Source organism: Periplaneta americana, chromosome 6, assembly GCF_040183065.1.
Source record: "Periplaneta americana isolate PAMFEO1 chromosome 6, P.americana_PAMFEO1_priV1, whole genome shotgun sequence".
Taxonomy (NCBI): Eukaryota; Metazoa; Arthropoda; class Insecta; order Blattodea; family Blattidae; genus Periplaneta; species Periplaneta americana.
This window is the reverse complement of record NC_091122.1, coordinates 14,758,638-14,782,513: the sequence shown is the minus strand read 5'-3', so window position 1 is coordinate 14,782,513 and position 23,876 is coordinate 14,758,638. Positions and strand designations below refer to the sequence as shown.

Sequence of the window (23,876 nt, the reverse complement as noted above, 5' to 3'; positions counted from 1 at the left end):
AATCGTTTTATTACATCTTATGTAAAGTGGTGTGGGTAAAAGATGGTGTGAGGGGAATTAGAGGTACAGTAAAAACCTAGTTAAGGGGCACGAAAAAAAAAAAAAAAAAAAAAAAAAAAAAAAAAAAAAAAGGCAGGAACTGCTGGACTAGACCACTGAAGATGCTTTAGCATTGAGCTTTCTTGTCATTTGAAACTTATGACTGCTTCGTTTGTTTTCCAGTTCCACAAGATAGCTGCCTGCACGGCTCTGTTCTTCTCCCTGCTGCACACTGTTGGCCACATCGTCAATTTCTACCACGTGTCAACACAGCCTGTGGAACATCTGCGCTGCCTCACAAGTGAAGTTCACTTCCCTTCTGACTACAAGCCTGGCATCTCTTTCTGGCTTTTCCAAACCATAACAGGTATATTCTGCTCTGTCGCAAGGTCAGCTGATACCAAATAGGTTTTATGTTACAGAACTGAGATGATAAAAAATTTGCCAATCAGATTTATCTCGCTGACAAGTACAAAATAATATGATTGCTGGCAAAAATCGAAAACAGTAGAAATGACTTGCAGGACCCAGAATATAAACTAAAAATTGACAAAATGACCTCAAAATTGGTTCATATTTACCAGCTATCATTTATATAAAAAAATTAATCACAAACATTTTTTCCTTATTAGTTCCAGAAAATGGTGCACAACAAGTGGTTTAAATTTATTCAGACGATTTCACTTCTTGTGCACAGTATGGTGCCATATTTCTTAATATTAATATTCTCATATGCCAGAAATGCATATAGAGTGTTAGTTGGGAGGCGGGAGGAAAAAGACCTTTGGGGAGGCTGAGACGTAGATGGGAGGATAATATTAAATGGATTTGAGGGAAGTGGTAGGGACTGGGTTAATCTTGCTCAGGATAGGGACCAATGGCAGGCTTATGTGATAGTGGCAATGAATCTCTGGGTTTTCTAAAAGCCGTAAGTACTCATAAGTATAGTGAGGGTCACATAAGAATAGTTCCTAAGCAGCAAATATTGCCGACTTGTCAGTGTTGCCAACTGTTACCAGATATTACATGATCCTAACGTACTAAATGACTTATTTACTTACCGTACTTTATGTCGGAAGGTTATTCTAAATAACTCAATAATTTGTAACATATTTTCGTCAGACTATACGAGAAAGGGATCAACATGTTAAGTATTTTGTCTAGCAATACGAAATGCATTGGTTTGACCTGGTTTGACTAAGCAATTAACTCACGAGACCTAACCTAATGTATTTTGTTTGACCACATGAAATTATTAGTACTAACTCCGAAAACTTACCTGACTATAGTCTTGAATTATAACCACAATGAAACACATATAATAACTATTATGTATTAATATTAATACTGATATTAGTTAATTATTAGTATGTTCAAATTTCACTAGCTTCCAGTAACCGGCTCAGAAATCTAGTACAATTTTAATTTCATGGAACTTCGATATTTGTCTCAGCTGCCAACATACCAGTTACAAAATCACTACCATTTGTAGTATTTGTCAGTATCGAAATTCGAAACTAAGTTGGCGAAATAAAATTCAACCTGCAAACTAGAAAATCACCACAATCCACTAGCATATGTAGTAATGGGGGGAAAAATGGTTAGGTTTCACCCTTAGGATATGAAGTAAGCTGACCCAGACTATAGGTAAGTAAATAAAATGTATCTATAAAAGAAACTGATATATATCAGATACAAGCAAATTTACTAGTGAAGTATTACTCCTTACTTTTGTATGAAATATAAGTTTACTCTTTTCATTCCTTCCCCTTCGAGAAAAGAAGATAATGTATCCACTGGTGCTGAAGTGCTCTTTATACACTCATTTATTTTTGCAGTGACCTCTTCCTCCTGTTTCCAGGGTTGACCGGGGTGCTGCTGTTCATTGTGATGATAATCATCTTTGTGTTTGCTCACCCCATCATCCGCAAGAAGGCGTACAAGTTCTTCTGGTCTGCTCACAGTCTGTATGTTGTGCTGTACATTCTGTGCCTCGTCCACGGACTTGCCCGGCTCACTGGTGCACCCCGATTCTGGCTCTTCTTCATTGGGCCTGGCATTATCTACACACTTGACAAGGTGGGTTGAAACCTGTTAACAATTTACAGGCGCGTCTGCACCTGAAGAATATAGTCTGTTTACAATTTTCCACTGGTTGAGACTGTCCTCTGCTACAATAGCGAAGCAGAAGAGACCGTAGTAGAACTGAAAAAGGAGATTAAATTGGTTTCGACACATATGGGATATTATTGTATAGCATACCTGCATAAACAGCGCTCAACGAGCTTGCGCGCTCCTTCGAAGTGGGAGAGCCGTGTTTACCGCTCGCCGAAACGGAGAGGAAGATACGTCAGAATGACATAGACTTGCTATAGGTAGAGGAGAGGGAAACGACCACTCAGTTATCTAGTGGAGTGTAGTGTGTAGGCCTGTTCTCAGTAACTGTTTCACGTTGCTTACCTACTGCTACAGTACAGTATGGAGGAATCTAAAAGACGGAACGTAACATTTAACGATTTACAGCTCGAACTTATTGATCTTCAATGTGACCTAAGGGCTAAAGATCGTTTGAATAATACTACTAGCCTGGTTGAGTTTTACAAGACTAAACATTAGCAATAATATCCACGACTACACAGGCTGGCTGTGAAAATGATTGCTATGTTTGGCTCAACATTTATGTTTGTGAGCAACTATTTTCTATAATCAACTTTAATAAAGGCAGACATCGAACATCTGTAATTGATGTTTCATTACGATCAGTAGGCTACTGTTCCTTTCAGCTGCCAACAGCATAAAACCTCGTTTTGATGTACTGGTAAATAAAAATATAACAAAATGATATTGTACATTTAAGTAGCTATAGAATTTCTATTACTTCTGTGAAATAAATATATCTTTATTAATTAATAATAGTCCAAGATAGTTTTGCTAACACTGAACGGGAATTCATTTCATAAGCACTCGTAATAGTACTTCCTTCTGTGTACATTTTGTACGAGATCACCCCTTCTTCCAGTCCACCCTTATACAGAGCGCAGCTAATATCTGCATTCCGCTCATGAGCTGTGAGCCGGCTCGGAGAGCGCAAACCTTGTGCAGGCCTGTTGTAGAGACTGGATTAATCTTGCTCTGGATAGAGACTGATGGCATTCCTATGTAAGAGCGGCAATGAATCTCTGGGTGTCTTAAAAGCCGTAAGTAAGTAATGAAGATGGATGAAGAGCGATGGCCTGAAAGAATATTCCAATGGACACCAACAGGGAGAGGAAACCGTGGAAGACTGAGAAGGTCGTGATACCAGGGCGAGAGGGAATTATCTCTGCCAAAGGTCTTCAAGAAGAGGATGCCCTAGACAAGAGAAATCATTTGCTCCCTTCTTCTCTTTCTCACGTTTGCTTGCCTCTCTCTCGCTGTTCACTCAGAGCTTTTGGCTTGTCGTTATATTTGAACAGAAACGCAAAAATGTATTATCCAAAGAAAGTTAAAATATAACTACTTATATTCTGTAACTCAAATATAAATATTGTGCGTATAACATTTCAAAATTGTGTGTTCAAGTGTAAAATTTATTTAAAGTTTATACATAATAATGCTTAAATGTTCTAACTTGGAAAGCTTAACTTAACAGGATGGGAATAAAGATGTCAGCGTTATATTAACAGATCAAATGTAGAAATAGCATACAGGAAATTGTAAACGGAAGAAAATTGAGGGAACTCGGAAAATTTTTGTTTATAGTAAAGAAAAAATGAGAAGGGAAAAGAAAGGTATAAACATATGTATATAAATGAGAAATAATAATTAAAGGGAAAGAGTTTTTGTTAAGAAATAACTAGAATGATTGTACGTAGTATGGAATATATAGTAAGAGTTATTAATAGTAAAATGTAGTTAAGAGTGGGTTCTTGGAAAACAGAAATGTAACAGGACCACCATTAACTAATGATATACAAATTGTACATCATTTTGATGACAATAAATATACATACTGGTACATATATTAACAGTTCGGGGAGATCTCAGGCATTATAAAAATTACCGATTAACTGTTAAGTTATTTAAATTAGTAAATAAAAACTCACTGTGTTAACATTTTAAATAATGATGTTACTCTACCCGATTTACTAGTTTCGATGCAATTTTCATCATCTGCTGAATTCGAGATGAAAATAACATCGAAGTGCCTTCATGGTGTGTGACGGGGATACCTTTACCTTTTACTAGTCAACAGGTACAATAACATCTATATTTTTTAAATGTTAACACAGTGAAGTCGTTATTTATTAATTTAAATAACTTAACAGTTAATCAGTGATTATATAAGTGTTAAAAGATTATACTGTATACAAGAATGAAGTTATAAAAAATTGTTTTGTGAAGAATGAACTTTCTGTACAAATGCTACGTAAAATCGGGACAGTGGAAGTTGAAGAAAGTCATCCACTTTCCCAATCTTCCACTTCTCCTTCTACTCCAGCTACAAGCATGGCAACTTCATATGAATAATACCTTGAGTCGCAGGATTCTGATCCTGCTGAATTGTGATAAAGTGAGCACTATTGGTGGTGGTGGGTTCATTGTGATAATCATGGTATTTCTAAGATGGTCATTTTGCAAATTCCAGCTTATTTCAGCACTAATCTAGCCTATTTTTGCATATGCAAATGTTGGCATATTCGAATTTTAAAGATGTATTTTGATTTTGATTCAATTTTGTAACATAGCTATTTTTTACACGAAGAAGCTTATTTTTATACTCATCTAGTATATTTTTGACGAGTTGGCAACACTGCTCTAAGTGATAGTTGTACTGGACTGGCCCACAGGTGGTAAGTCTACGCACCAAGTACATGGCACTGGATGTAATCGAGACAGAACTGCTGCCGTCAGACGTGATCAAGATAAAGTTCTACCGCCCACCTAACTTCAAGTACCTCTCAGGACAGTGGGTACGTCTGTCCTGCACTGCCTTCCGCACCGAGGAGTTCCATTCATTCACACTCACGTCAGCACCGCACGAGAACTTCCTGTCATGTCACATCAAGGCGCAGGGACCCTGGACCTGGAAGCTGCGGAACTACTTCGACCCTTGTAACTACAACCCCGAAGAAGACCACCCCAAAGTAAGCACAATGTTCTTCTTACAAATGATTAGAAAATATGGAGCAATAAAATTTTTACCCTTTGTACGCTTTACCTACATGGATTAAATAAGCGTGCATGTGTAATGTTCAGAATTATTTTTCTTTTCCTTCTAAATATTTGGAAAGATTCACAGCTTGCCAAGTGTTTCTTCTTTTGTACAGACAACTTTCGGTGCTCATTTCACTGGCATTATCACCTTCATCTCATTCAGGCGCTAAATAACCTAAGATGTTGATAAAGCGTCGTAAAATAACCTAACCTCCTGAGCATTCACAATATGTTATAACTGAAACTTGGAAAATTCAGGTGACCCAACTTTTGTTTCTGGGTCTGTACATAAACAATTTGGGAACATCAATAAAACAATTAATTCTATGAATATGCTTGGTTAGGCAATTATGACTAGTAATCAATCTGAAAATAGCAACAACAGATTTTCTAGGTAGATCAGAAATTAATTTTAAATCTTTCAAAGGATACTCTCATCTTAACTTTAGATTTTCAGTGTCGCGTATTTGATAATAATTTGTGAATAATTAAATTAAGAATAAATTTAAATTAAGAATAAAATTAAATTAAGAATATGAAAACTGAATATTTCAAACCCAGGACTAACATGTTCTAATCTGTCCCATTTTGAATCTTGCGTACCGGTACACTACTTTTAACACTTGAATATAATTAATTGATTAACTAGCGGACTTACTCGTGTTAATTATGTAAGATTTGTGCGGCTTATAGCTGTTTCAGTGCTTCATGCACCATACTATACATACGGTACTATACAAAGGAAACAAAAGACAAATACACAAACTACACCAATACATAAACAAATTACACCCAAAACTCCAATACACACCAGAACTTGAAAACAACTCCATAAATTTCCTAGACATCACCATAACAAAAATCGACAACAAACACACCTACAAAATATACAGAAAACCAACCACCACCACCACACACATACACAAACATGCTCCATTCAGAACAATGGTACACAGATTACTCAACATACCCATGAGCCAATGAAGAAGTGAACACAATCAAATACATAGCACAAGAAAACGGATACACTCCAAACATAATAGACAACATCATAAGAAAGACAAAACAAAAACTTAACAAACACAAAAACACGCAAAACACAACACAAACACAAGAACACAAGAAATACATCACACTAGCATATGAAAACAAAAGCACACATAAGATCGCATCTTCATTCAAAAAGCAGAAATACAACATAACATACAGAACAGAAAACACACTGCAAAGACATCTCAACACACAAAAAACACAAACAAATAAATACGACCACACAGGTGTATACAAACTCACATGTAATAGTTGTGACAAGTTTTACATAGGACAGACAGGCAGATCATTCCAAACACGCTACAAAGAACACATTAAAGCAATAACCAGAGGACACAATACATCTACATACGCCGATCACATAACCAATGCTAACCATACATACAATAACATAAATACGGACATGGAAATCCTACACACACTGCCCAAGAACCAAAAACTCAACACACTAGAACAATATGAAATATACAAACACACTAAAACACACCCTGATCAAATTCTCAACACACAGATCAATTTCAGTACACACACACTATTTGACTCCACTCTTCAACACCTTTCAACAATCAAACACACCCACATAACAGGCAGAGAAGTTCGAGATGACACCGAGATCTAGTAGGCTCTGAAGATGGTGCGTGAAGCAATGAAACAGCTGTAAGCCACACAAATCTTACATAATTAACACGAGTAAGTCCACTAGTTAATCAATTAATTATAATCTGTCCCATTAGCCAGCAGCGTTTCCAAGTATACGGTATTTTATCACGATATACAATGATTTTAACCTTTTAATCTTAGGATGATGGTGCCAACCACATCATCTTATACCAGTGCCGAGGTTAAGAAAGCATGGTATTCCACCTCCATGCCCCCAAGTACCTTCATAGGGGATAACGTACTTTTACCTTTACCTTTTATGACATTCAATGAATATACAATAACGTTAAACTGAAATGTTTTTAAGATTTATTATTATTAGGGTCTTTTCGTCCAGGAAGCATATATTTGGTACAAGGATAATTCCTTTAATATATTTCTTAATTGCTGTTATATTCAGACAATTAAAATTATGTTCATTTGGTCCAGGGAGCATCCGTTTTGGTGCAAGGATAATTTGTTTAACATGTTTCTAAACTAATCTTGAATACATTCTTTGATATATCACTCCAAACCAATGTCAGTACAGTGTGGATATGTACGAAGAAATTTATGTGTTGACTTCATTGTGCATTATTGTTTCCGTAGATAAAAACAAAGGAAATTAACATAGTACAAAAAAATTATTTTAAGAAACACAGGAAACAAATACCATGGGCAAATGATGAGCACAGGAACGCCATTTCGTAGCACTTTGTAAAGTGACTTGGATAACCTAGAAATTGAAAATAATCAGCTCCAGTGAGTTATGCAATAAAATAATAATTTTTACTCCATTTGAATTGTATTTTTGGTTCAGGGAGAATACTCGTCTTTTACGACAACACACGTAAAAATACGATTATGTTTCGTGGACAGAAAATTAATTAAATGAAGTTTCAATATCCTCCCACACCACACATTGCAACTGATGTCTGATTTGTTTTGCGTTACTTAATGTGATGTAATGTGTAAAAACTAAGAAATGGAATGTTCAGTTGTAATAACATTTCTTTTTTAAATGAATTTGTTATAGGAAATGTTAATTTGTTTTGCACAGATTCGTTTGGAAGGACCATTTGGAGGTGGTAATCAGGACTGGTACAAATTTGAAGTTGCTGTGATGGTGGGTGGTGGCATTGGTGTCACACCTTATGCATCTATCTTGAATGACTTAGTGTTTGGAACATCTACCAATAGATATTCAGGAGTAGCCTGCAAAAAGGTACGTATTTATGCAATACTATAAATTATTATATTTGCATTTGACCAGACGTATTAATTTTTATATTACGATGTACCGAAGTACATATGATATTTCAATGCAGAAATTCTCCATCATCAAATAATTTTTATATTTTTTAAAAGTAGGCCGTAGCATTTGGTTTAAATTCGAGATCACAAGACAATGTGATCATTTATAAGAATTCAGAAAACTCTAAAAATAAAAGTAAAAGTTTTATTTTCCATTCCAAAAATGGCAAATTTCTTTCTCTCTATGTGAAGGATGGAGATTGTAGCGATTTGCGAAGAAAAAGTAATGGATACAAGATAGTCTGCATATTTTTAAACACTAAATCATTCCTTTGTAGTAAATAGTACAGTAGTGGATATGATATGAAATGCATCAAAACAGCCATTTTGTATCGTGAAGCTTGAAACATTTGTAATTATTATTTTTTCACGAATTTTTCATTTATGTTTTTCTCTCTACAATTGCAGGTATACTTTTTGTGGATTTGTCCATCACATCGCCATTTTGAATGGTTCATCGATGTTTTGAGAGATGTTGAGAAGAAGGATGTTACTAATGTACTCGAGATACATATTTTTATAACTCAGTTTTTTCATAAATTTGATCTTCGAACAACGATGTTGGTAAGCTTTTTATTATCCTTCACATGTAACAAGCATACATATTTTAAGTTGTAAATTTTCCAATCTGACTTTTCCATTACTTTAGATCGATGAGGTATTAGCATTCTCGGCCTTTATAAATAGAAACCTTCGATGGTAACTCTGGTTCGAACCCCAGTAGATACAAGTGGAATAAATTTTGTGGTTCACAAAATATGGTGCTAGGTTTTTTACGAGTTTTTTGCTTCCCCTACTGGCAGTGCAGTATTGATCCATTAATCATTAGCATTATCTGTGCTTTGTAGATCACCACCGATGATGCTCAAAGTTCAATGTTACAGCAGAAAAAATATCTATACCTTACAATGCTTCACTCTTAGAAGTGGATGTTTGGGTAATGTCACAAAGTGAAGCATCAGTGCCTGCCATTTGGACTAAAAAATATTTCTAGGTAGAAGTATATCCTTTGTATTCACTGAACAATAATAACATATGCAGAGTAGTGTGCTATAGGTATTTTAATACTAAAATTTATATGTACATATATTGGAATATTATCTCCCCTAACAATTATATTAGAAAAAGTTAATAGAGAGAAAAAAAAATTCGTATCCATTTGTTTTGTTCAGTTAATATTTTGATTATGAGTACGTTGCAATTCATAAAGATTAACAATCAATTATAACAAGTAATGAAAAATGTTAATTGTAGTAGGCCTTGGGTCACTGAAATTATGTGTTTAAAAGAAAATAATTCCGGATCCAGCCAACCAGCGAGCCATGATAAAATATAAAGGGAAAACAAATTAATATGACTTTCTTTTTTTAAGAGTAACAATGAAAATATCGATGTTTACATATGAGGAGCAAAACCTGACATGTCTCTTTTCAGAAAATGCTACAAATATGTGTGTCTGTAATAAACGATTTTTTTCTGTGGTACAATTTGATAAGAATCTACAGGAAAAAAAAAAAAGAAAGATAATAATCTTTAACATTTCACCACAGAAAAAAAATTTCATTGCAGAGATATAAGTTTTTGGCATCTGAAGTGTATTTTCTGGAAATGGACATGTTAAGATTTGAAAGTTTGCTTTTAATATATCATGTAAAATAGACCTCCATGCCTCCATTTATTATTAATAACACATCATGTAAGCTTATTGACTTGGTATTCGTCTTAATGGTATTCCCATTAAATATCTCATGTAATCTACTTGTACTATTTCCAACATAATACCATTTATAGTATTTAACTTTTTATTTCATGGAATAAGTTACATTTTTTCAGATGAACCATAAACAATAATAGCTTTGCACTCAATTTTTATTGATCCATGGCCAACTATAATTAGCATTACATTAAAAATCAGTGCAGTTTCAATACCAAATACTTTGTACTAATTTGTTAAATTTATGGAACAATTTACATTTATTTTTCATGTCATAGTTTTATGGAAATTTAATGCAGCAGGAAAATTCTCAAAGAAACTGTTAAAAGGCTGGTAAGCCTAATTCACGGAAGTTAAACTGTTTACTAAGCCTAGAGTTTCGTAATTGCCTTCTGCTTTATCAAAAATGTCTAATCAATGTTTCTGATTTGACAGTACATCTGTGAAAACCACTTCCAGCGTCTGTCAAAGATGAGTATGTTCACTGGCTTAAAAGCAGTGAATCACTTCGGTCGACCAGACATGTCGTCCTTCCTCAAGTTCGTTCAGAAGAAACACAGCTATGTAAGTCTATTTTTGCACACTATAATTTCACCTCAATTGGCATTCATACAGTCCTCTCCGTAGATTAAAAACTCAAAAAAGTTTCATATCCATGGTTCAAGAATTAAAACAGAAAATCAACGTCCCAAATTTAAAAGAAAACTTACAAATTAAACCAAACCCTTTAACACTATTAAATATAGAGTATAATATAAATTTAACACAAGAAATACTGAAATCAGAAGTAAACACTGAAATAATGAAACAATTGTCTTTAGAGACAATTAATATTAGGTACCCTCCACAAAATTGCCTTCATTTATACACCGACGGATCCTTGATCTCCAGGGAACAAGGTGCCGGTGCAGGTGTTACGTGCTGCCTCTTCTCACTTTATAGATCTCTTGGATATGGAACAACAAGTTTTGATGGAGAAATCACTGCAATAAGTTAAAGTCTCGGGAATCTTTTATGCCACATCAATAAATTTAAAAATGCAGTTATATTGTCAGACTCCAAAGCAGCTATTCTATCAATAGTCTCTAGACACACCCCTTCATCTCAAATAGCAGAAATAAATAAAATGCTCTCTCAACTAATAACACTCAATAAAAAAATTGTATTCCAATGGATACCATCCCATGGTGGAATCCTGGGAAATGAGAATGCGGATACTTTAGCAAAGAAGGGCAGCACTGCTACTTACAGACCTGTTACTAAATCTACGTATTACTCTGTGAAAAGATTTATTAAATCTACATACTTAGACTTCAACAAACAAAATTTGATAACACAATCCCAAGGGAAAAAATGGAACTCTCTGCATCATAATCCACAGTTGATTCCCGATTTACCACGCAAATCGCCTGTAGCTGCATTTAGATTGGCAACAGGCCATGACTGTTTGGCCAAGCATCTGCATAGAATTGGAATATATCAGTCTCCTAACTGCCCATTGTGCAACTCAAACCAAGAAATGGATTCGGAACACCTCAAAATCTGTGCGTCAGTGGCTGGTCATGATAATATCTTTGAAAAATATTGGAGTGCAAGAGGTCAAATGACTTTATTGTCAAATGCCTGGCATTAGAAAACAACAACAACTTAATTTCCCCTCATGATGTGGTTTTTTTTTACTTATTGAAGAACTTATTAGCAGAACTTAATTTTTAGATACTGTACTACACAGTTTAAAGACAATTTTAGGGAGAAAACACATATTATGTGGTGGTCAGAATCAAAGGGATATAAGTGTACTTTATTTACTTTTGAGAAAAATGTATAATCTTTCTTTCCCATATTTCAAGGTAGCTTGTATTACTCTCATCTGCATGGATACAAAATTCTCACTTAATGTAGCCTGTAAAGCTTGTTTTAAATTATAAAGATAAAACACAACTTCCAGTGCGTAATTTCTTTATTTTTGAATACCTTCGACATAATATTGAGACAGAACTTTCGAGGTATGGAGCAAATAAGCCAATTTTCCACAGAGGAAATAAAAAAGTGAAGTTTCTGAGAAATAAAAGAAAAATTAACCTTAATCTAAATGCCGAATAAATTAATAATTTCCAAAATACTGTGAAGACAGGAGGGCACACTTAAGATATGTCATCCAAAATCTAGACGTCTGCCTAGCCTGGGACACTCAGATACACTTCATTTGCATTTTTATATTTTATCGATTCTTAAATATCTGAATTTGGAAGTAATTCTGGCATACTTTGTCCATTGTACAGTCTTCAGGAAGATGTTCAGTCCTTTCCTCTAAATTCACTGTGTGAGAAATATTGGAGAGCAAGAGAGTTAATGACTATAATGATAAAAATTCAGCATTAGTTATCAACAACAATAACATTCTTAGTTCCCCAAATAATTTTGTTTTATGTTAGAGTTGGACAATTCATCAAATTATGTAGGTACCTGCTTCTGTAACTTACTTGACTTGCAAAACTATATGGTAATAGTTAATCATCAGTAGTCCCAGATTATAAAGATTTAAGTTGAAACCCATTCCATTCCTGTACTTCAATTTTATTTCACATTTCAAATTCTGGTGCAGAAAATGTGAGAATTTGACAGAATCTAAAAATATCAAAAACTCCTCATCCACTACTTGTATTTGGAACTTACAAAGTTTTAACTATGTGTTACTTTTGTACGTTTTCCGTACATAGGCAGCACTGTATGAATAGATAACTTATCTGAAGTGACATGGCATTCTTTTATACATTGACATACAAATCTTGCCACTCAAGAATATGTTAAAACCAACTTGGAAATAAATACCATACTACCCTTATTTCCTTCATAAGAGCAGCGTAATATTATATTAATAATAATTCGATCGATAAATAAAAATCCAAAACCTTGCACTAGAATTCAAACTGATTGAATTATAACACTAAACAAATAAATCTAATGTTATTTACTTAGTGTATCCAAAGAGTGTCCCATAACCTATTCACTAGCCCACTGTGTACAGAAAGACAGACTGTTCAGGATCTACAGTAACGAATTGATCATTTATGACGAGTTACAAATGAGGGGCTCACAACCAGAGTGGACCAAGTCCACCAGTGGTCAATTTGTGGATTAATACAATCTCAGATCAAGAAAATTTAGATTTATTCATTGCCATAACATACCAAGTCCATTTGCTACTCCACAGAGGGCAGCATTTCCTATGGAAGATGAAGGTTGCTAAGCATGAGCCAAGAACTTTAAAACTCAATTTCTCAAAATTATTCCAGAAGGACTTGGTCCACTCTGGTTGTGAACCCCTCAAATATTCTTAATTTCCGAACATAACCTTGTTTTTATTTTCCTTCCAGGTAAGCAAGATCGGTGTATTCAGCTGTGGTCCCAGGCCACTAACGAAAAGCATCATGTCAGCATGCGAGGAAGTAAACAAGGGTCGAAAACTACCATATTTCATTCATCACTTCGAAAATTTTGGATAAGTATTAAATTAGGAGATTTTAATTTATGTCGCATTGTGTTTAAATCCGAGCTTATAATACTCTACATCGAATAGACTGGGACACTTGCTATAAGAACCATCATGAAGTCACAATAGTTGTGATATCAAATACATGAACATTTCAATGGGGCAAAGTAGCAGTTCCTTGTCGAGTTGGGCAGAAGCTTTCTCTTCTTTAGAAGCCTATGTGCTAGCACAGTCTACTATATACAGTCACGAAGCTTGAGTTTTGAGGGTGCTAGAAACAATAGACTGTGACGGTTCTATTTTGCATTGCCTGTAATGAGGCGATATTAGCGATCCTAGTGGTGAGCAACTATCTAATGTTTGCATATTTACTACGTAGTGAGCTTCGCGACTGTATATATTAGACTGTGGCGCTAGACTATTCGACACAGCTTTTTGCATCGGACAAATAGTACATGGCACAGCCAACCCTAACAGCCTGCATCAATTTCTTGTGATGAGTGAAAAGGCACAGTTTTAAAGATGACTGCCTTGAAGCTAATCTCTGTCACATTCACTCATGGCAGAGCCAAGGAATGACTGCCATGTCAATCTTCAGAAGCATGAAGTCTCTCTCCGTACCATCTAGTCTTCATATTCTTGTAGTTGTGCTGAAAAGACTTCATAGCGGTACTAGTTATTGTAGGGGGAAACTGGGACGAGCACACAATCTATTCTTCGAAATGTGATGGCTTTGTTTTTCTATGTCTTATTCAATGACGACGTAATTTGAACTAAGTATGTATAAGAAGACTCGCAAAGTCTCGAAAACTGTCTCTAATTTTTTTACTTGGTTATTTAACGACGCTGTATCAACTACGAGGTTATTTAGCGTCGATGGGATTGGTGATAGTGAGAAGATATTTGGTGAGATGAGGCCGAGGATTCGCCATAGATTATCTGACATTTGCCTTACGGTTGGGGAAAACCTCGGAAAAAACCCAACCAGATAATCAGCCCAAGTGGAAATCGAACCCGCGCCCGAGCACAACTCCGGATCGGCAGACAAGCGCCTTAACCGACTGAGCTACACTGGTAGCCCTGTCTCTAATGCATGACATATTTAACATGACCTCGGTTTCATCTCACGAGTTCTTATGAGATGCGCCTTGAATAATTGATGGCCACCCTATGACACAAATTTTCACTTAATGTGAGGCACAATTGTAAGATTTCAGTACGGTGTCTGGTCTTCTTTCGCACAAGTCTCTTTCAGGAAGTGCTAGAGAAAAAATTGAACAAACTGACGTTTAGGGGATGGGACAGTCACATTCTGCAGCTTTCATAACATTCTCAAAAGCAACTCGATGTCATAAGTAGTGAAAGCTTACGCCTATTTCCACAGATTCTTCTTATAGGCTTCTGTTTAATTAGTTCATACTTATTAATTACCAGTGATGTCTGCATTGTTCTCTTCTACGAAAAAATTAGTATTAATATTTTATACTAGGTGGTGAATTCACGCACTATATTTTTCCACTGGTGCAACAACAGTGAAGAGGGTAAGGGGTAAGATTAATCCCCCTAAATATTCAGAAGGGTAAATAGAATAGCTTTGCCCTCCTGAAGTATTAGAGAGATTTGTAATATAGTTTTTACACTTCTTCGTGGCCAAAATTTGAGGTTTTTAATTTATACTAAAATTTATTTTAATGAGATGAGAGAACTTCGCAGTCACTTTACTATAATAATAAAAATAAGAAAATTCGAACCATTGCGATGTGTAAACAATTGAATACTTTTTCAAATTTAAGTATATAAGGATGCCGTTTGAAATTTCAAAGGGGATGTAGGAGTGAGGAAATGGAACCTAAAATGCAATTGACATTAGGTTCAAAAACCCTCTCAGTATTTAAATTGACGTGTTTTTAGTTTAAATTAAATTAAATTGAAATAAATAGTTTTTTAGACTGGAAAGTTCTGAAATGAAAGCCTGTATATAACTTTTAACATGCCCTGTGGTGCATCTCACAATTCACCATCTGATATAGATTTCCTGTCAGTGAAAGCAAGTAATACTTTTAAGCAGGGTGCGAATTAAGATTTCTGATGAGGAGGGATGAAATCCTAGATAAAGAATGCCATACATAAAATTATTATTATCCTCCTTCGATATGGCCCAATGCTTGATCGCACTGAGTTGCTTGTCTTCTATTTTGATCATAATAATAATTATATCCATGAGCAGGCTTAAGATAAGATGTGTAATTCCTAAGTTACTGATTGTTGACAGCTTGCCGGTGATGATAATACATCAATATTATTTTCTTTGCTTACTTTATATTCATATTAAAATATAATGCAATTATATTTTGTGGGGGGGGGGGGGATAGAAGTTATCCCTGGCAGGGATGATGATATGAATTTATGAGAGGGGGATAACTTTCCAACAAGGCGGAAATCCCCCATGCCCCCGTTAATTCGTACCCTGCCTTTAAGTAGTACTGGTATGCTATAGAATATTTTCGTAAATTATAAAATACTAATAAACAACTGATTTATAAAGACTTATGAATATCATTGTTTCGTATTTTCCATGGAGCATTCACAATGCACTTCAATACCTTGGTCTGAAAGATTTGTATAATTTTTATGTTATTTTTCTTCGTGCAACTCAAAGTTTCACACCATTAAGTCCAAACGGGTTTTAGCATTTGAAGGGTACACAGAAAGAACAATCAGAGTTACATTTTTTCAGGTTTTGAATAAATAAAAATTTTAAGTTTAAACTGTCATTTAATATTAATGTTTAGTAAATTTGTTTCAATGTAGAAATGTTACACTGATATCTCCTGAAATTATGAAGCAATAATTTGACTTCAAACTAGTTTTTGTTGCTTAATTTGTCAACAACGCAACTTGGTGTAACATTAAATTTTCCAATGATATAACAATGAAAAACAAGAAAAAAGTAATCAAAGTATGACATGACATAACAATTAAAATATAATTATACACAATATTATTATTAACATAATATTTCTTGTTCTTCTTTCACAATAGTTGAATTAATCGTTTTCGATATAGAATTGTGCCTTGATGTTATTGTATAATGTTTAGCAAAGGGACCACAGAACCGACTTAACACCTGAGATCATTGAACTCATCGATATCAGATTTAGACTTTCGACTGTTCTTTCCTTTAACCAAGGGACTTTGATGTTTCTTCAAAAGGAGCCTGAATTTTGACGCCTCATTAAAGTGTGTTATGATTGATTATTTCAGAATGGTTGTCAGAATGGTAGCCCAGATCCTCTTTTACATTAGGTATGCCATCATAATCTCATTTTTGGACTTGTTCTTCCCATGTACCCTTCAGTTGTTGAAAAGCTTAAATATTTTAGTAAGGTGAGCGGGAATTAAATCTTAAAATTTATCACACCATAACAGTAGAATAGAAAATTGCCCCTCGTGAACTGAATCCTGATGACGGCATGATGTTTGTCTTATAGCATACATATCAGTTTGTAAGACTACTGCCGGATACGAGTGACACCAAATACCACTCTGATACTGGCCATAGTCACAACTGTATCGAGGATCATGTGACACTTACCTGAGGCTTGTTAAGGTAAGAGGTGGTTAGACTGGTGCTCGAGGTCGATTTGGTAAAAATCCAAAGCAAGGTTATTTTTTTTACATTGATATCGTCATCTACATGTAAAAATGGCGGTACTTTTGTAATGCAGTCGATTTTAGTAAATTTCAAATTTTTTTTGCTTGTAATTTTTTTTTTATACATTTAATATATTATTTAGTTTCTCGACTATGTAGTCTCATCCAGCCAACTCTTCGATATTTAATTTATTAACTCTGGAAAGGTAAACAGAGACTGAACTCTAGTTGGTTCATGAAAATGAATTCGAAATGTACATTATACTATTTACTCATAACTACTGAACACTCTAAATGTTCAGTTGGGTTTCTGTTTTAATTTACTTAAGGTTTGTTGATCTGAATATGGCTGATGAACAAGAACAAAAGATAGTAGTTTCAATAAAATAAAAAGCTAAGGCATTGAAAAAATGAATGCTAGGAAATGAATACTAGCATTCTATATACAAAAAGAATACAATAAAAAATCCTACTTTTTCTGTAGACATTTGCCAGGATCATGATTCCTATTATAAACAGATTCAATTTGTGGTCCCCGAAGCATTTCCAAAACACATAATTGTCACTCGTCCATTTGAAGATTTACATATATCCAGGAGCAGATCAGGAAGTACGACTGCAAGTTTTTTTTTAACTAAGTCAAAATTATGCACGGCTAATCCACAATATGGATAATCTGCTCACGGATAATCGGGAGTAGGCTATACTATATATTTAGACATTTGATATCCTCATTATGAACTGAGATCACTCAAATGCTACTTTGATACTCGAAAATATTTCATACCTCTAGTAAATACAACATGTATATTTATTTCTATAAATCTTGAATAATTATCTAGTTTACGTAGCTCAGCACTTTAACTATATGGGGTGGGAGGGGAAACTTAATTTAAATATCGTGGTATTATTTAAAAATTCCATGCAATCTGATTCCTAATATCACTCGCTATAGGTTGGCCATTTTGAGCTACATAATTAAATAATTATCGGTACCAAATCTTGTAATTTGTTTGTGGTAACATTACATTTATATATGTATAAAATAAAATTATACATTAATCTCAAGTACAGGTACCTTACAACTGGTTTCCATTAGAAAACATATTAATGATCTCTGATCATTCTGAACTAAATTAGGAATTTCTTAACAGGCTAAATTATTAAAACAAATGTAATACATACAATTTTTTGGAATTGCATAGGCCTATGATTTATTTTTAATAATTATTATAGTTGATGAGGGAAGGTTACTTCTAACATAAATACCAATCACACACCTATATGTTGAAGTAACTTTGCCAGAACATTCTGTCAATAACATTTCAAGCAGATAATTAATTGCATTTTGTCACAGTGATTCTGGTAAGCACTAGGTTATGTCTCATCAACTCTTAGCAAAATAAAACCATGCCTCGAGCTCTGGATATAGCCAATTACAACTGTCACTAGATCCTCGTCTATTGAATAGCGTATAAATTTATTTATTTATTTCATTGTTGCCACATGTTTTTATGTGGTTAGCGTACGAATGGGTTTTAAGCACTACAAGAGTGCTGATTGTTTTTTGTAAATATGGTGACTGTAATTTTTGTACATCTTGTTCATTTTTATGTATGTGATTACATGATTCCTGAATAAAATATTTTTCAGTAAATGTATATGTTGTACATGTTTCTTTGCCAGTAGTAACTTACTCCCACGAGTTGGGCGTTGCTACAGTACTGCAGTGCAATTGTTGGAATGGAATAATGTACTGAAATTCAGTTTTATTCTTCAGTAGGATTACAATAGATGGAATCATGTCGACGGAGAAGGAAAGTAACCCAAGAAAATTTGCCCCCTTACCTTCTAGTATAAAAAGTCCCCTCTCAAGTTCTATAATTTATACAGATTTTCTGATATTAGAGTTACTAACTGTCCAGCCATCCAGGATTCGCATGATTAACCAGGAATTATATTCTATGTTCCAGAGGAATATTTTACTTCACCGGGACAGCAAAAATCATGGAATTAGAATAATTTCCGCTTGGAAACACTTTTTGAGCATGGGTGATGTAGACAGAACGAAGTTTGAGTCAAGTGCATCTCTTCTTTTTTTTTAAGAACTTTACGATGTTTTTTTCAAATTGGTATAATTTTGAATTATTGTCAGTTTTCTTTTCTAAATGTCCGTTTTGTCTTTGAAAACTCTACTCACATGGAGTTACCTAGAAGTCTTGGTTAATGATCTTTAGCTCAATAATCATGTAGATAAGTTGTATAAAATTATTTCTATTCTTAAAATTTCATTAGATACTCACAATGAAGATGATGTAAAAAAATCAGTTTAAAAAAAGGTCAAGAATATAAGAGACTTTTAAAACTAGTTTATTTTGTTTTATCAAGCTGTTTTCATGCTTATGTTTAATGTGAGAAGATTGTTAGTTTTAGTCCACAGACACAATAAACAGATGAAGTGAAAACCAGTTAAAAGCAGAAATTACGTGAAATTAAATTTCAACATGTCTTATTTTTTAGTTCTACTATTATGTTAAGAATAGGCCAGATCTGATAAAAAGAGCCAGATCTCAAGATAAATAAATACTTGTTTAAAAATGCAACTGAGATGTCTGCCAGCTTGTTTTTGCCTCAAGAAATTCCCCTAAAAGTCACATTATCGTCTTCTGCAGGAAATTGATGTTTTTACATTTCTGTTTCAATTGCTACAAAGTTATTGAAGTTAAAACCTTACAAATTTACAGTGGTGCAAGAACTACGACCCAGTGAGCCTGTAATCAGGTGTGGACTTGGTGAGTGGATTTTAAATGGAATGCATGACAGCGAAATTGACCCTTATCTCCTATTTTGGACAAGACTTCGTTACATATTATCCATGTGAACGCCAATGCCAAAACAACAGTCACAGGGCAGTCATTTTATGAAAATCGAGTAAAAAAACGGGGACTTTTTCAAAAATTCATTTTTAATTCTCTGGCATCTCTTAGTGCTTTCTGGTTGAGCTCATAGATGGCGTTACTTGTCAACAATGTGACATTGAAACGTGAGTTCAGGTTTCTGCCCAGTGACAGTCCTGATATATTGTATTTTTAAGACCGGTTAATTAATAACCCAGCACACTGGCAATCATACAAATTTCCAAATTCTAGACACCCAGGTAACTTTTCTTCTTAAAGAAAAATTCCCCGAGAGCCAAACCCAGGACCTCCAGATCTGGAAGCCAGCTATGCAAGGAACTTGTTTTCTCTCTCTCTCTCTTGTACGAAGGCTTGCATTGCAGCCTGAGGTTTATTGTTCATAAATAGTGAAATAGCGTACGTATATAATGTTGTTTTTATATTGCGCGTGATTTGCGAAGCCTTTTATTTGAAAATCTTATGACGTCTGGTAGGTTATGTCTCTGATTAATCGGAGGTTCATACCAATATGTTTAACGGCCTTGAATGTCTAAAAAAAAATGAACGTCTATAAACAAATGAAATAACTATGCGAACTAAACTAATTAAAAATATGGCGGATAGTGTCAAGTTTAAATTTGTATTCGTAATGAAAATTAACGGAATATGTGAAGAAGAGAGAAGTGAAATACCGTAATACTTTGAATACTTTCAAGACATCTTATCTGAAATACCTGCTTCAAGGTAATTTAATCATATCTCTTTAATCTTATCTGTATAAGTTTTTTTTAAACGGATGTATCTTTCACCATAAGGTTTTCGTACGAGGAAAACGAGTACGCTAACAAAGATTTCAAATTTAATATACGTAGACTATTATTATGCATTACTTTGTAATATGCAATTTGAATTCTGAATATATGGTACCGGTAGTTTACACAATGCATTGCGAATTCTTTTGTAGTATAAACTAAAAATAATTGCACCCTTGTCATTCGAAAAGAAAATATAATGGGTAACTTGGTTGACAACAGTTCTTTTCCTATCTAGATTATACATGTGAGAACCTAATATTGTTCAAAGAGTAATTAAGACAGGCTATAAATTAGTGGCTTTTTATACCGTACTGTAGTAAACGAATAACTCATATTGAATGTTGTAAAAAATAAGAGGACAGAACTGAGGAAACGTCTATGCCATGAAAAAAAATTCTCACGTGTTTTCTCATGAACAGATTATTGTATAGAAATATTAGACCTATTCGTAATGTGTGATATCCGTTCTTACCGCATTTCTTTCGCCACCCGAATAATCCAGTTTACGAGTTTCAAAATCACAATAATTATCTTTCACTGTAACTGTAAATTTTCATTAATGTGTATAATACTTAATAACCGGTACTTTATTCTAACCTCTAGTATACCGATATATGAATAGGTAGGCCTTCCAGCAGTAACCTATAGTATAGTAGTACCTCATTTCTCTAACCACATACAGTACGGTACCTCGTAATCCATAATACATATTTACCGGTACAATGTATGGTAATTGAAGACATATGCAGTAGCACCTAATCTAGATTAAGTTGAATTTGATCATATTGTTGTATCATCACTACCAATTAAATATTTATTTTATTAATCTTTAATTAACACTGCTGTTTTAAATATAGACTACCGGTACCCATATTAAATTTATATGCTAGAAAGAAGTACTGGTAGACTATTAAAGAAACGAAATACGAAAATTCTCATAACCAAAAAATTCGACTAATGTATAGGTACTTGAAATTATGAATTACTTACACAGATTAAAATAATGAGTGATAAAAATCAGAAAGCCTGAATTTCTCATTGCAATTTAGATATATATATAATTATGATATACAGCTATCTACGGCTCATTTTAATGAACTGTGTAGGCTATAATACAGAACGTCGGTAATTTCAACCCTAAAAGCCACACATCAATCACACAGATGCAGGTTGAATTCTCACCTGATTGGCTTATAGTTCCTTTGGATAAAAAAAATAGAAAAGTTTTAAATCTGTCAGGTAGATAGCCTACAGGTCTCTTCTCAGAAGAACCGAACTTCTGTCTTCACTGCATTATGTGAGATTAATGAGAGTAAAAATTACTACTGGTTAGGTACGGTATTCTTCGAGTACTTTGACTTCCCCTGCCAGTGTTATTACTGGTACATTAATAGCACACTCCTTTAGAAGACATAAGAGTTCAGCCAACACTCATCAAACTTTACTGCACTGTTGCCAAACTGCTAGAAGGGGAGAGAGAAAGACAAAGTGAATACGTACATGTCAAATATAGGCCTACGAGGAATGTATATATCCACGTCGCATTCTTGTGATATGCCAGTCACCCTGGACAAGCTCTATCTGTTTCTGCCTCATGTAATACCTTCTAAAAGTGTATGAACTGTACTTCTGCATTATCAGAAATATTTTCAACGCTTCAAAATAAACTCAGTGTCTTGAAAAATCGTTAAACAAATAAATGTACATAATCTCATCATAATATGAGTGCCACAGATAATTTTAAAGAAAGAAGCTACCGGTAGTTTTAAATACTAGTATGCAATGAATGAACATACAGACTGTACCGTGCATTAAATATATGTGTAATTAGTAAAGAAGTACACAGGCAGCCCAAGAGCTTGCAGCAACTACTGTACCTGTAAAGCAGTAAACCCACGATTAATTCTGATCCCATCTTGAAAGACAGCAGAGCCCGCCTCATTTTGCCGCTCTTTCAACGTTAGATCTATTACTATGGCAAAATGTTTGCTTATAACATTCTTTCTAAAAAATGCAAGGCAACACAATATATTCTTTACTTTATGCATAATACAATATATTTATATAAATAATCTTTTCCAATTACGTTTTATTTTGAAAATAATAGTATTATCACATTAAACGTGTTTACATTCAAATATAAAACAGCCTATAGGTCTAGAAACACTTACTTTATACATTACATCAATCCTTCAATACAAAGTTAACAAACATACAAAACGACAATTTTCTAGCATTACTGGTACTAACATTCATACAATGGAATGTCGAAATCACATTAGCCTATTAATCGGATAACAATACATTGCAGTTTTATTTAAGTAAGTTGTTACTCGTGGTGAAGAATATTTCTCTTCATTATTATAGCTATCTTTTATTCTTATAATCCTCTACATCAGTATAACTCCAGCTTTCTCTTTCTCCTGCTTACAGACGTATAGTACACACATTTTACAGCAATAATATTGGGTTTTAGCATATTTTACAGTGCTTGAAAAGGGAATACCGTACATAACATTAATAAGTAACACAACTTAAAATTTAATTTTTATATAGATATTCTTTTTTTATATTCGTCAAAGCAGCATTTCGTTTTAATGTCTAATAATTTAACCAAGGTTGCCAGATTTTAGATATACCAAAGAGGGACATCTTTTTTCCATTATAGTCTATAATACAGCACTTACTTTTGTCTAAAAAAAAAAAAAAGGAATAAAAATTATCCCTCTAGGTATATGTAGTTAGTGACTAATATGTACCGGTATCTCAAAATTGCAATTTTAATAAAAATCAAATTGTAGGTACAGGTTTCCAAGTACAAAGCAATATTTATCTGGCTGTAAGTTACATCACGTTTCTCTGGCGTCTTTCTGAAGGGCTTGTGGCAATAATATGTTTAACTTATGCAAAATTATTAACTTAATGGCTTAATTGTAGTTCTGTCTCATAGTTTTTCCCAGCTGTTTATTATTAGCAGTAAAGCACAAGTTCCAAAAGATGGCTCACGTGTGACAAAATATTTAATTTTCAATGTTTATTATACATCTTGATTACACAACTTTTAA

General features: G+C 34.0%; 1 protein-coding gene across 1 annotated transcript in view; it reads left to right on the top strand.

Annotated features, from left to right (window-relative positions):
- Window positions 1-18,760, top strand: part of Duox (dual oxidase) — a 324,851-nt gene extending 306,091 nt beyond the window's left edge. Inside the window, exons 16-22 of the mRNA XM_069827530.1 lie at window positions 223-406; window positions 1,901-2,118; window positions 4,869-5,165; window positions 7,985-8,149; window positions 8,647-8,802; window positions 10,388-10,516; window positions 13,330-18,760. Coding sequence (XP_069683631.1) covers window positions 223-406; window positions 1,901-2,118; window positions 4,869-5,165; window positions 7,985-8,149; window positions 8,647-8,802; window positions 10,388-10,516; window positions 13,330-13,458 — 1,278 coding nt within the window. The 3' untranslated portion in view covers window positions 13,459-18,760. The remainder of the gene's footprint in view (window positions 1-222; window positions 407-1,900; window positions 2,119-4,868; window positions 5,166-7,984; window positions 8,150-8,646; window positions 8,803-10,387; window positions 10,517-13,329) is intronic.
- Window positions 18,761-23,876: the final 5,116 nt, after the last annotated feature.